The sequence below is a fragment of the Strongylocentrotus purpuratus genome, unplaced genomic scaffold (assembly GCF_000002235.5).
Source record: "Strongylocentrotus purpuratus isolate Spur 01 unplaced genomic scaffold, Spur_5.0 spur5_scaffold_20, whole genome shotgun sequence".
Classification (NCBI taxonomy): Eukaryota; Metazoa; Echinodermata; class Echinoidea; order Camarodonta; family Strongylocentrotidae; genus Strongylocentrotus; species Strongylocentrotus purpuratus.
In genome coordinates, this window is record NW_022145606.1 from 32,028,614 (window position 1) to 32,044,061 (window position 15,448).

Here is a 15,448-nt window from a genome sequence, read left to right on the forward strand (position 1 = left end):
AAAATAAAAACCCATTTTATTCCCAAAACGGTTAGGCCTACAAAATTGCTGCTGTATAATTGAATGTAACCCGATTTGATTTTCAATTCAATTCAATTCAATTTTATTTCGCAATATAAAAATCAAAATATACAAAGTAACAGTAAATTTTAACTATGTTTACAAAGGTTATATGCGGGGCTTTCCATGAAGGTTGCGAAAACCTGTGAAGTTGGATCGCCCATTAAAGAATGAAAAACAAATACAAAAAGAAATATAACATATTATAAGCACACAACAATAAATTAAATAAAAATAAAAATTAAACAATAAGTACAAACACTTCAACTATCTATAAGACAAGAGAAATTAAAATAGAGAGAAGAAAAACAATATATAAAGGGGGAAAAGAAAGGAAAGGAAAACAAGATAACAATGAAAGAGGGTTCAGATATACAATTTAGAAGAAAAAAAATTCAACAACTGAGCTGATTAGTAATTATTTAGTAGTAAGATTTTATATTGTTTTCTAAAGGAAGATATGAATTGTGATTTCGTTATTACTTGGGGAATCATATTCCACTGTTTAGGACCTAGATAACTCATTGATTTAGCTTCATAACTAGACTTAACAGACCATAAATGAAATTTGTTGGAAAGCCGTGTATTATAATTATGAATTTGACTATTATATTGAAAGAGGTCTGAAAAGGGGGCAGGTAACAACTTGTTTTTATATTTGTACATGAACGTTGCGATTTCTTGCTTATTTATATCATATATATTTAATAACGAAAGCTTCTTAAACAAAGGTGCTGATGGTGCTAGATAATGAGAATTGGTAGCTATTCTTAAAGATTTCTTTTGAACTTTAAATAGTGAGTCTAATTCAGTTTGTGTTGCATTAGTGGCCCATACAATATTACAATATTTCAAGTAAGGGAAAATAATGGAATGATATAAAGTTATCAAATTTTCGGGTAACAAACTATATTTTAGCTTATTTATCAAGCCAGCATTTCTGCTGATCTTATGTAAAACATTTGTGATATGGTCCTTAAATCCCAAGCAATTATCTAATACGACACCCAAGAAGTTAACGGAATTACTTAATTGAATAAGTTTATTATTAATGTAAATGGGAATATTATCGTTATCAATTAAAGGACCGTTATTGCTAGCTATATCGGAAATTTTGGAAATTTTAGAAATTTTAGATCCTATATTATATTTAGTTTTTCGAAAATAAACACATTTAGTTTTGTCAACATTCAGGGACAATTTATTTGCTTTTAACCAGTCAGATATATTCTTAAGCTCATTATTTAGAACGCGGACAGTATTATTCAAATCTTTAGATGAAAAAAATATACTAGTGTCATCAGCAAATTGATAGAAGGTTAATAAGTTAGATGATTTACAAAGATCATTTATGTATAAAAGAAATAGCAGGGGACCCAGTATTGATCCCTGAGGTACCCCAATAAAGACATTTAACGAAGAAGACAAAACACCGTGGACAAAAGTATGTTGAACTCTGTTTAAAAGATAGTCCCAAAACCAGTCTAATGCAATCCCTCGTATTCCACATTGTTGTAGTTTAAATAAAAGTATCGAGTGATCCATAGAATCGAATGCCTTAGATAAGTCTAAGAAAATCCCTATTATATGTTCGTTAGCTTGAAATGAATCTAATATTTTTTGTTGCACTTTTAAAAGAACATGTTCACAGGAATAGCTGGGTCTAAATCCATATTGAGTGTCACTTAAAATATCGTTGATATTTAAAAATTTATATAACCGATTATAGATTAGTCGTTCAAGTAATGTAGAAAAACATGGTAAGAGGGATATGGGTCTATAGTTTACAAATTTGCCGGGATCGTCTTTCTTAAAAACAGGGATTACTTTAGATTCTTTAAGTTTTAAGGGTACTTTACCAGATACAATGGAAAGATTAAATACATGAACTAACGGCAATACAATGGCATGGATAACCCGCTTAACAACTTTACAGCTTACATTATCGATTCCACAACTTGCATTACTTCTAAGGTATTTACTGACATCAATTAATTCACTCGTATGTACAGGTGATAAAAAAATTGAATCAACAACACTTGTTCGACAATAAAAATGAGAAGAATGAATAGATTGTGGTACCGCGTCACTAACAGTTTTTCCAATGTTAATAAAATAATTATTGAATTGATTTGTTATTTCAATAGGCTCAGTAAATAATTTTCCGTTACATTGAAATGTTTTTGGAATTTGACTTTTCTTTTTGCCCAATAATTCATTAATTGTTTTCCAGGTCTTTTTAATACTATTTCGATTCAATTGTAACAAGTTCTTATAATATTCTTGACGAGCTCTACGAAGGGCATTAATAACTTTATTTCTAATTTTTTAAATTTTCTCTCATCACTTGTACGTCTTGTTTGACAAAATGTTTTAAAACTTTTTTTTTTTCTTAATCAATTTCAATATTTTATTGGTAACCCACGGTTTCCTATTTTTTCTTCTCTTTTTTGTTGATGTAAGAGGAAAATGTTTATCATACAATTTGAGGAATATATTCATAAATAAAGTATAAGCTTTATCAGCATCCATACACCTTAGTACGTCACCCCAATCAATGTTACTTAATTCAACAAAAAAACTATTAATCGTTAAATCATTGATTTTCCTGTAAGTATAGGACTGTTCTGAAACATTTTTATAAACACCTCTCTTATAGCAGAAAATTGGCATATGATCAGTAATTGAGGAATAAAAAATACCTGGAGTAACATCATTGTCATTCGTTAATATGTTATCAATAATAGAAAGGGATGAGTTGGTTACACGGGTTGGAAGGTTAATTTGAATGTAAAAGCCGTGTGACGCAATTATGTTCATTAGAGTAATAATACTATTTGAAGTAATTTTCAATAAATCAATATTATAGTCTCCAAGGAGATAGATTTGTTTATTTTCCTTGGAGAGTTCTTGCAATAGTTTATCAAAATATGTCATATATTTATATGAATTGGACTTCGGGGGTCTGTAGATTACACCAATTACTATACTTTTAATCGAGGTATATTAATTTCAACAAATACAGTTTCACATGAAGAACACGTGGGATTCAAGTCATCCCGTAATCGATAACACAACTTTTTCATCTAAAAATATTCCCACGCCTCCTCCTCTACCAACTTTTCTGTTATTATTAATAAAGTTATATCCATCCAACATGTAACAATTTTCGTTTTCTGAGTTCAGCCACGTCTCTGTAATACCAATAGCCGTAAAATTTAAAGAAAGGTTGCTAAGGTAGGCAGAAATTTGATCAAAGTTTTTGGCCATACTCCTCGAGTTAAAGTGTATAGCACTAAATTGTACTAAATTTGGATCTATAGACTCTTTGAATTCATCTTCCAAATAATATTTGCAATCATTTACATATTGTTGATCAAAGTCAGAATCAAGAATTGGAATAGAATCGTTTAATTTTACATCTTCACTCATGTCATTTAAATCATCGTAAGTTATACGTATTTTGTTTACTTGTGCAACACAGTTAAGGTATTCATCATTGTTGACAGAAAAGAATGGAAAGACAGAACACAAATTCATAGACATGCAAAATACGGGAACAAAATATTCATACAAAAACTACGTAAACTACAAAATTAAACAGGTCTATTGAGTAGTCCAAATTAATATATGTATATCTATATATATATATATATATATATATAATATATCGGGCAAAAACAAAACAGAAAATATAAAATTGAATGCATATGGAAATGCATCAGTGAAAATGATTGTATACTAGTATTTGTTCATTAATTTTGATTTGATTTGATTTGATTTATTGGTTTCTGCATCATTTTTCTTTTTTTCATCCTATACATTTTCATGAACATAATATGGTTTGATACAATATTTTAAGTATATATAATTTAAATCGAGTATAATAGAGGGGGACACTTTTTTTTTTTGGAGTCCAAAAAAACGACTCAGCCAGCCGCTGATTAAGCGGGGGAGGGAGGGGGGGGGGGGGATTTAAAAATTTGACATTTTGTTCCGTTGGGGGGGGGGGGGGTAAGGTCACCTTTTTTAGGTCAGCCATTTGCATAATAAAAAAATAAATAAAAAGGGAGGGGGTTAATTAAAAACATCCCCCCCCCCTGCGTACGCGCCTGCTTGTATGTATGCGTCAATACGGGCCGGACTTGTTGCCTTATAAGTACCCCTTTATCGGAGATTTTTGGAACACGAATGCGGTCCCTCCGAGTGGGGGGGGGGGGGGGGGGGGTCAAGAGAGCTGAGAGCTCCGTGGAATTATTGCCAGCCATCCCACCCCCCCCCACCTCCCAAACTGCTTCTCTCCATCTTTTTGTTTCTTTCGATCCATGCATCTCTCTCTTTTGCACTCCCATCACTCCACCCCGATCTCTCTCTCTCTCTCTCTCTATCTCTCATACTCTCTCTGTTTGACTCCCTTCTCTCTTTCTCTCTCTCTCTCTCTATCTCTCGATCGAGTATTTTGTAAGACATTCTTGAGTGTGAACAGTCATTCTCACTCTTTTATTCACTCCCGCTTCTAATCTCTATGAAGTTTTCGCCAATCTTTTTCTCTTTTATTATGGATGTGTATTCTGTTCTAGACCCCCCCCCCTCGTTCCCATTTTGAATTTCATCCATTTTCTTCCACGAATCCTATACTTTTTTGTGTTTATAGTTACAACTTCATATTCTAAAAATCAATTCTGTCCACTCTATGCTATTTAAAGAATCAATAACAAAGATTCATTGGACATTATTGCAAAATATATTTTCTTCCATTTACAGTCATAAAAACATAGAATGTGTGATCTTGAACATCTTATGAATAAATAAATGCAATATATACTACACACTATAATAACAATTACAATAACAAGAACAAAACAATAAAATATAGAAAATATTAGTTTGCATAGAGTCTGTCATTTTCTTTGGTCCTCCCTGAGAATACTGTTAATACAATTATATACATTATTTGTGTAATCTTATTGTCATCTTGAATATCTGATGAGAAAATAAATGCAATATACACAACACACTAATAAAAAAATTACAAGAACAAGATCAAAACAATACAATATAGACAATATTATTTTGCATAGAATCTGTCATTTTCTTTGGTCCTTCCTGAGAATACTGTAAATATAAGGTACAGCGTGCAACACCAGACATCGTTTAACAATTAAAAAAAATATGAGATGCATGGCCCTACGTGTTATCAGAGTCTGTGATATGGTGTAATATTGAAGCCCTAAAGATATTGCGCTTCAAAATGATCATTTATAGGGCCTCGAAAAAGTAAAAATCTTTGAGTGACCGGTATTACCATACTCATTTCCCCCAGTAGACTGTAGTGTTATGAAAACCGTTAGGAAAACGCAAAATGAAATTTCGATTTTCAATCATGAATATCTTGATACTGCAGACAGGCGATCGGCTTGTACAAAGCCAAGGGATTCCTGAATGACCTAAAGGTTTATAATTAGTAGCATGAGCTAAATCAAGGATTTTGTTTAAGGATCTGAGACAAAGTTACACAATCCCTTTAATCCTTGAAAGACATATTGGGGGAGGAGTGGGGTTATGGGGGGGGGGGGGGCGGCGAAAGATACTACTAGAAACACCGCATGGCGTTACCCACTTTAAGTTGTAATACTGTAACAGGATCATAACAACTTTCAGGAATTCAGATTCTTAGGGGAATTCTGATATCTTATTGCTTAACTTAAAATAAAATTATGTTCGGGTTACATAAATATTATTCACCTTTCGGTAGGGGAGAGGTGTATTACCCAAAATAATTTATCTTTAGGACAATTATTTCTAGGGTTTCTGGATCTGCAATGATCCCTTAACCTGCCAATCATGAGGTTATACAGATAGTTTTTGCATTTCTGTTTCCCGATCGGAAATCTGCCATGATGGGCAAACTACCCCCCCCCCCTCCTGCACACCTGCCCCGTTATCATATACGCTGATGATTTGGTCTCTTTATACAGACTTGATTGTACTTCACGTCTTCATTGCCATCAAGGCACATTGCATGTCAGATGAAGGTTAGCGTTTCACTTCTTGTTCCATTCCATAAGCCATCTCCCTACGAAATCATGCTTCCTCGCTTTCGGCTCCGAGTCCGCAGCGAACACGCTTAGGGTGTATAACCCTGGACTTGGCAGCTTCACGTCACAGGTGAAAGACGGCTTCCCGGTTTCCGATTTAGTTTTAGAAATCTTACACCTGCTATCCTCTGCTTGGAAGATCACACTAAAGGGTTTGTCCCGAAGTACTGTGAGCGTGCAGAGTCCGTCAGCGTCGGCGGGGAGGGTCGAGCAGTGTGGCGCTTTTGTTGATAGACCCATCTGGAAAAACTGGGGGTCAGGTCCCTTGGTGCCTCTGACATCTGGAAACATTGCCTTGGTGGTTGCTTTGGCGCAGTCGGCCAGCCACACGCCTGCATTTGACTTGCCTGTCTCGTCTTCGGTAAAGACCACAAGGTCGTAGATTCCCGGTTTCTTGACCCTAAGTCGTATTCTTGTGGATGTGATTTCTCCCTCATCCGACCACCCAGCTTCGATCAAGGAGGAAGTAACAGAAGAGCTCTTGTCCTTACGCCCGCCCTCTGCGGTTTCCAGGTGCGCAGTGATTCTCCGATTCGTGCCCGGTTTGTGAGTAAAGCACAACTCACCTTCTCCGTCGGACAGATCAAGCCTCTTTGAAACCCCATCGTCTAAGCCTAATCCTGAATCCCAGAAGATGGATTTTGGTCCATAGGTCGTTTTCCTTCCAGGATACGTCGGTTTCTTGCAAACTTTCTCGTTCACCACCAACCATATGCCAACGTAGTCATGCTTCTCGCTACCTTCCGACTTGGCAAACAGTCGGAATGCAAATGTGCCTGTCTTATCCATACGGAAATGAAAACGCGTTATGCGTTTTGTTTCCATGACGTAAGTATCTGCAAATACTTGACGTTTAACTTCATCTTCTTCTAAACCTATCTTTAGGTTGAAGCGGAATTCGACAGATGATTCTGGCCTACTAAACACTTCAAAGGTACCTTCCCCGTTTTCACACACCACTCTGCTTTGTGTCGCTGTTTGTAAACCTAGAGAGTGGAACTTAGCTTTAGGTCCTACGTCGGTGGCACCTTTTGGAAAGGGCTCCTTCTTGCTAGGTTTGCGACAACATACTAGCCATTGACCTACAAACTCGTTTTTTCGGCGTCGGCACTGATTCGGTCTTCGGCTTAGCAAAGAGTGTCAGTTTGAAGAACCCTTTCGTCTTGAGTCTAAGGCTAACGGTTGTAACCTGTTCTGTTTCCGTTTTGTTGGTCTCTACAACGTAGTCTCCATCATTATTTGGTGATTCGGAAATATCCTTCAAGCCAGCAATAATCTTCATTTCCTTGGTTGTATCACAGGTGATGACTAATTGCCCTTCTCCTTCTACTGTAACTATTGTCGATGTGAGGGTGTCCCTGAGGCGGAGACCGAGTCCTGCAAATTTAGCATTTGGACCGGAAACGCGGCTCATATCTGGGAGGCGTATCGGGTCGAATTTTCCTGTGCAAACAATAATATAGGTCAGCCTACAAGAGTAGTCCTCATGGTCAGACTTTACATACATGGTAAGAGTGTATTTCCCGGCAGAAGGACACCGGACGTGGCAAACCACCCAGTCGTCAAAATGTTCGCAGTAAACGGACGATTCCATCTTCTTGTTCTGATCACCGACTTTGCAAACGTCTACACGGACAGAAGAAGGGCCTTCATGAAGCTTCTTGAAGACCACATGAGCACTTCCTGCAACTGCCTGAACGGTTGCTTCGTTCTTATCAGCTGGGGTCAAGCCATAGTCCGGCAAATTCAAAGGTGCACCATACAAGTTTATCTCTTCAGTGGACATAGGATCGAGTTTCTCACCACCTGTTGCTTTGATTACATAGCTTACTATCGTATTACGGATGGCATCTGAGGGTTGTTCTGGATACAGGACCTCAGTGTTGCCATTGTCGTTGCGCTGCCATGAAATTTTCCCGATGAGGACGAAACTGTACCTACCAGCTTTTGGAAGACGGATGCTGCAGGACAGTTCGTTCTTATTCCACCACTGCAGCGCCACTCCTTTCAGTTTCGTACCATCCTCATTCTTAACGATGCAGAATGTGTTATAGAGCGCCCTCTCCAGTTTGAGCTTGATCAGGCAACTGTTACTTGGTGCCTTGATGATACCTTCTTTGTGGCTCACACATTCGAGTCCGGAGAACTGCGCTAGGGCTCCTAATACAGGAGTGTTGTTCCAGTCTTCAAGGGATTGAGTGGAAAATATCTTCTGGATGTCTACGCCTTTCGGGAAATGGTGGTTTGCAAAGCTCTTTGGCTCCGCTAAGAATTGGCCCTCCTTCCAATGCCTTGTGAAAGCAGTATCTGAATGAATAGGGATATTGGATGAAAACAAAATTAACGGATGGAATAACTTCGTTCGAAAAAAAAGTTAATGCAATATTTTATAATTTGGAATACCGATACAATCCCATCATGATAATATTCTAATCAAGAAATCGCTAATAATATCATTGTCATTTACGTTTTCCTGACATCCTATTTGTGAGGCGAGATCACTCGGTGGTAAAGCAGTAGTCTCGTAACCGGGTGTCCAGGGTTCGAAACCAAATCAATGCGCTAGTGCCCTTTGCTAAGGCATTAAACCTCATTACCAAGTCCATGGAGAGGACTTGAAGCCGTCGGTCCCCTGGTCGCTTACTTACAATCATACACATGCTTTCTCAGCAGTCGAGTAAAACAAGCAAAAAGTTTTTAAAAAAACAACTAACCAAGCAAAAGTTTATCAAACCTCATTATCAAGTCCCTCGGAGATGACTTAAAGCCGTCGGTCCCCTGGTCGCTTGCTTACAATCATACACATGCCTCCTTATCAGTCAGGTTAAACAAGCAAAGGAAACCAATTGACCAAGCAAAAGTTTCTCAAACCTCATTATCAAGTCCCTCGGAGAGGACTTAAAGCCGTCGGTCCCCTGGTCGTTTAATTTCACATGCTTTCTTATAGCAGTCAAGTAAAGCAAGCGAACCAACCAACTAACCAACCAAGAGTATCTCAAACCTACAGCACTTACCAACACTGCCCGCAGCCCATGTACAGTCGCATAAAAATGTGCTGCCATTCAGGGTGACCCTGTTCCAAGCATGGGTCATCTTGGACAGATTCTCCTTGCCTGGCCAATATCCGCTTCCTTTAGCGTATCCAGTGATCTTCACGCACTCTACGCCTGCTTTCCTAATTGGGAGAAAACATAAATATGATTATTGATTGATTTATTGATTTATTGATTTATTGATTTATTCATTTATTCATTTATTCATTTATTCATTTATTCAAAACACGGCAAAAAAGACATTCGGCATCTGAGCTAGTTAACAAAGGGTCCATGAAATAAATACTATGTATAATTGATCGTCTACTTCTTCGAGTCACTAACGAGTCCTGATTGGGAGAAAATATTATATAATTATTGATCGATTGATTGATGCAATCAATTATTCATTTCTTCATATATTCATTTATACATTTATTCATTTATTTAACACAGCAACAACAACAAAATTCACAGCCAGTTTTTTTCTTCTTTAACATTACTCATTACAATGAAAGTATTAGCACCCGAAACTTGAAGTTCTCTTATTTGGCATCGAGGCAATCAAACAATTTCATAATGTTGTTTTGTTCTTCTTTGTTCTTCTTCGTCTTCTCCTTCATTTACCCCCTCCTCCTCCTCCTTCTTCTATTATAATGTCTCCTGCGACTTTATAATCACCATCGTGATCATGATCATCGTCATCTAGTTTTTTTCTTCTTTTTTCCTTCTTCTTCCTCTTCTTCTGATTAATAAAGAAAGGAGCCTTAAAGTTGCGCATATTTTATTAACTTTCATTCTCCATGCACTTTAAAAATGATATCAAATTATTTTGTCTTTATGTATGATATCAATATCCACATTCAGTCAATAAAAGTGTTTTTGAATAATTTAATTTGTCACTAAATTAAATTGAATTGTAATAACATAATTAATAAACAACAATATAACTGTGATATAATCATGTTATTATGGTAATTTAGGGACATATCAAATTATTCGAAAATATATTCATGTATATGGACACTTAACATTCCATACTTTAGTCGGTGGATTAAACCATGGACTAAAGTTAGTCCACTTTCAAGAATACCACCCAAAGCATGTACTTACGCGCACATAGCCACCATAAGATTGCTGTATCCGCCACAGACTGCGAGTCCGGTCCGTAGGACAGCTTCAGCCGAGTTATCCCCGTACATTCCTGTCCGGAACCCTTCAACGTTGTACTCCGTGTTATGCGCCACCCAGCGAAATATGACCCGTAGTTTTTCTAGCTCTGAGTTGGCAACCGTAGTCAGATGGGCAACAAGTTGATCCATGTCTTTCCGAAGTCCCGGGGGCGTCTATAGATTCAGTAAAGAAAAAGAAAAACACAGGGACACAAATCAATGAGTAGATAGGTATATATGACAATTATTGCCTCATGCGAAAAGTGTATCCACGTCTTTTCGAAGTCCCTGGGGAGTCTATAATAGATTCAGTAAAGAGCAGGAAAAACACAAGGAAACACATTAGCAGATAGGTAGGACAATTGACTCCTGCCCGGACTGTATATGCCGGATGGACGATTACCACCTGCACAATTTACTTACTAGAAGAGGTTGACTGGCAATGGGGGGGGGGGGGGGGGTTGAGCCGTTTTCCTATATTTATACGGGCCGCTCTATATTTTGGCTTGAGGGCCGGCTGATTTGTGGTCTGTGGGCCGGTTGGTTTGAGGTCCATGGTTAGAATGGACTGATTGCCTCGAAATTCCCGGTAACAGTCCGACCCCCCCCCCCCTTCCACCTAGGGGTGAGGGCACTCGCCACCTTGAATGTTGATAGTAATTTCCTTAAAATAGTGCGTTCGAAGAATGATTACCAAGACCCACGTAATTATACATAAAAGGGAATGTGATTGGTCTTGATGGTGTCTCGCATATACAATGAGAAATATATATATCTAAAAACTATGAATGAACACAATAATTGGCCATGTATATTAGGGTCTTTTTTCAATGAATTATGAGTTGTAAAGAAACAAGTGACTGTCTTCATCAGTCAAAAGAAGACGAAAGTCTCCTTACATGCAGGTTTCTCCATTTGAACAGGGAATCAATAGTGGTATACATTACGTAGTCTTCAAAGGGAGGCAGAAAAGATGCTAAATTATGAAATTAGATAAGAAACGAACTGATAATAAGAATATGATGGGGAGGGGGAGGTAAACGTTGCCCAATTTGATCGAAAATCATTTTCCTGTAATATCATATTTTCAGAAAAAAATAGATTTAAGTTTTCGAGTGCTCCCTCCCTGTTTGTGATTAGGTCCCATTGTCTGACTTTATTATTAAACTCGAGTCCCATCCATCAGTTCAACTTAATTTTAAAATTTGCCCCTTCCCCCCCCCCCCCCCCCTAAGATGTCCCGGCTGTTTTTATTAGCAAAACAAAATACGCAGAAGGGCACTAATCTTTATAGGGAGATTTTGATATTGCGTTAGCCGAAAAGGGTGAAATAGTCTCCTTGTCCCGGTTTTAACCGACCAATAATAATATAGAACGCTTAAAAAAATTATAATTATCCAGGTGACCGTATTCAGTTACTATTCCGCAAAAACTTTAAAAAACGCAATTACTAAACCTGTTACAACTGCTACATTTCTATGACAAATTTGCTCTCAGCCAATCAGATGCCATGATTTCAGTAGCTTATAACAGTAGCTTGTAACAGTAGCTTATAACAGTAGCTTGTAACAGTAGCTTGTAACAGTAGCTTGTAACAGTAGCTTATAACAGTAGCTTGTAACAGTAGCTTGTTACTCGTTATTGATATCAAGTTTCATGAAACAGGGCCCTACATTAAATTGTTCATTTTCCTCTCCCTTTTAACGGGACCCGCATTTACAGCTTGCTCGATGACATTAAAGCTGCACTACTTATAGCAACTTTCGCCCTCTATATAGCAAACAATGCCTAATCGGTGACCATTGGATCCCATGATCCTCTTTTTCTTATTTTAATTGAGAGCTTGTTTGATGAGATAACCACCTGTCAGTGACCATAGGGAGGTCTAATCGTTCCTGGCCGAACCAGTGTGATGGTGCTTTAATTATGACAGCCGATTTTGCTTTCATGAATTACGGGTATATAATTATATACAGTGTACCTACCTCTATTGCATGTTTATCCAGTTTCTTCATTTGGTTGTAGTCGGGTATCAGGGCTCGTTTGCCTGGCCAGAACGTGTCCTCAATCTTTAAATCAGGAGTGTCTTTGCTCAATGGAAACGCGGCTCGGCCGAACACTGGTATCGGCTCCTCTCGGTATTTTGCGACATTCACCGATGGATCAAAAGGCGATACGGTTTTGGGGTCAGTCGGGATTTTGTAAGGAGCGCTCTGTCTAACATTTTGTTTACTCTTCCTCTCGATCGAATCTGGTTCGTCACGCTGCTGATTAATAACAACGCCGTCATCGATACCGGTCGTATGTCCATTTATTACATTTTTATGTTTTAAAGGGTGAGCTATCTCCTCATTTACTTTTACCGATTGTCCTTCTGTAACGTTTCCGCTATTTTGTTCAGTGTAACCTCTGCTTTCGTCTACTGTTGCTCTCTCATTGATGACGTCATTACTTCGTTTGATGCCATTATGACGTCGGACGTCGACGTTGCTTTCAACGACTGCGGTGCTCTTTGATCCTCCGCAGCCCATGATGAGACTGGTTACCAGTTTTTCATACGTCCGAATATCTGCCTTCTGTTCAGTTCTAGTGGAGAATCATTAATTGAGAAGCGATACGCAACCTATCTGTCATGATTGTCTGTAAAATAAAAGATAAAAAAATGTCTACCTTAATTACTTTTCATATCTTTAAAACATTGATGCCTAAGCAGCGATTATAAAGGCTTACTTGATATTCAGCATATTCTTTACAAAATTCATGTTAATCCTCGCTTGGAATGGCCGGGCAGGTCGGTTATCCAGATGGATGATTTTGAACAGTAATTTGATCAAGTTCGTGGTGGTCAGATCATTTGAAGCATAATTATCTTCCGTAAGAGCTCATGGCAAGTATTGATAGCTTTAAATTTGTTAAATGCCCGGATACACAACGCCCATGTTCTATTACAAAAGAAAATCCATGTGGCGTCTCCAATATCCTGTTCCCCATTATTATTGTTCTGTTTTAATTTTCAGATATTGAATGCAATCATTTTCATGCTGAAATAAAACTTGATTTTGTGAAGCAGTACATTAATGATTGAATAACTAATGACTGAAAGAGCTATACATTCATTTCTTGCAATGTAAAGCCATTCCCACGAACGTGAATCACACACAAAAAATATAAAGATGTTTTTTTTTTGCTGCATTGTGTAGCTCACATAATATGCGTTGCGTTGCAAAATCATCTATTGTTACGTCACAATCATTCTCTATTAAATCATAATTTCGATTCGGTCGTCATTAACCTGTAAACCTGTGACCGCACAATGCTGGTCGATTCATTTACCATGTTAATATCTCTCTCTCTCTCTCCCTCTCTCTCTCTCTCTCTCTCTCCCCCTCTCTCTCTCTCTCTCTCTATCAATTATATTACGCTCTTGTATTGGACACGTTGTAAACAATGAAATTATTGTTCATTCCACAGTCACACCACCAAACCAAATCCAAACCGACTGACTTTTTAGCCATTTGAAGTAATGTAACACTGTACGATCGGTCTGTTGTCGATCTTGTTGGTGTAACCGGGATATAAATATTGGCGAAGGAATACAATCATACGGTTCATACCAGTCACAATCAATTATATATATACGTACCATTTTATGTTCGTCTCGATGTATTCGAATCCATTCCAATTTGTCATCTCCCGATCTCTTTTGATGTTCTGTTCCTTCTGTCTGTTTCCACAATAATAGGCTGGTAACAAGAGGCATGGCATACAAGAACATACTGTAATGTGATTAATTATAGGACATTTACAACGCAGGTACCCTCAATAGTAGTAATTCCCTTACTACCATTTCATGTATTGATTATATTTCCCCATGCACTAGCTATATAATTATGACAATGGGACTTTGGACAAAATCATCTAGTCTTCCTTCATACTTCTCATGGTATTTTTGTCATTGCATATGAAGGTAAATATCAATAAATTTGTAACATAATCATTTGTATTGCATGGTACATTATCGTTTAAAAATCGTTGTTGATTTGATAATTAAATATTGATGAAAAAGGTTTTTAAAGTCATCAACAGATCAAAAGTAGCTCTTTAAATGTATGACAAATTGAAAGGTCTGGGATTAAGAATAATTTTGTTAATGAAAAGGACCTCTCAAATTAATGTCTGCTCGCACATACTTAATGGGACCGTACTCTAGAGATAAGCTGCAATGACAAATAGAGCGTTTGGTCGCTTAGTAACAATGGTCGTGTTGCAAGTTGAATGAAATGGTGACAGAGAGATAATGAGAGAGAGGGAGAGCGTATAGATTTCACACACCAACAAAAAATTAAAGATTTCGATTTAAGTATAATGTACGGAAAATAAGTAAGAGGTTTCGAAATATAAACAATTAAAGATTTCGATTTAAGTATAATGTACGGAAAATAAGTAAGAGGTTTCGAAATATATACTCTTATTTCCACGGAGTTAAAGTGACACGGATTCCGAATCAATTTGACTCGGATTGTGTGGCATCAGCTGAGAATTGACTCAATTCAGAGTCAATATGACTCCTTTTCCGTGTCACTTTAACTAGGAATGGAGTTGACTCCCAGCTGACGCCATTCAGAGTGAAATTTGACCCCGTGTCATTTCTATATATATATATATAGAAATGACAGGCAAGGTAAAACAACAAAAAAAGTAAAATGTGGGGAGCCTAAATAAAAAGCATAGCTTTTATGTGAATATAGGCTCCCGTATACTGAGGAACACAATATATAGCAGGTCTGAATTTAAAAGGAATTGTAGGAGGCGAAAACGGAGTAGTATAGTCTGAGATTCTAGAGACGTACAAGGAGAGTGAATTTGAGAATAAAAGAAAAAAATAGAATAAAGAGTAAAGAAAATAATATAATAATGATAAGTAGGAGAAGGTGAAGAAGGAAAGAATGAAGAAGAAGAAGAGGAAGACGAAAAAGAAGTGGAAGAAGAAGAGGCAGAAGAAGAAGAGAAAGCAAATTGATGAAATCAATGGCATTGTAAAATAATTATAAACAAATTAAGAGGAGACAGAGGGCGGCAGTGAACT

General features: G+C 37.3%; 1 protein-coding gene across 1 annotated transcript; it reads right to left on the bottom strand.

Moving 5' to 3' along the window:
* Positions 1-7,177: 7,177 nt before the first annotated feature.
* Positions 7,178-14,185, bottom strand: LOC100888632 (kyphoscoliosis peptidase). Its single transcript, XM_003723753.3, has 5 exons — positions 14,006-14,185; positions 12,348-13,002; positions 10,304-10,536; positions 9,173-9,333; positions 7,178-8,465 (listed from the first exon to the last, which is right to left on the bottom strand). The coding sequence occupies exons 2-5, from the start codon at positions 12,891-12,893 to the stop codon at positions 7,210-7,212; spliced, it is 2,196 nt and encodes a 731-aa protein (XP_003723801.2). The 5' UTR covers positions 12,894-13,002; positions 14,006-14,185; the 3' UTR covers positions 7,178-7,209.
* Positions 14,186-15,448: the final 1,263 nt, after the last annotated feature.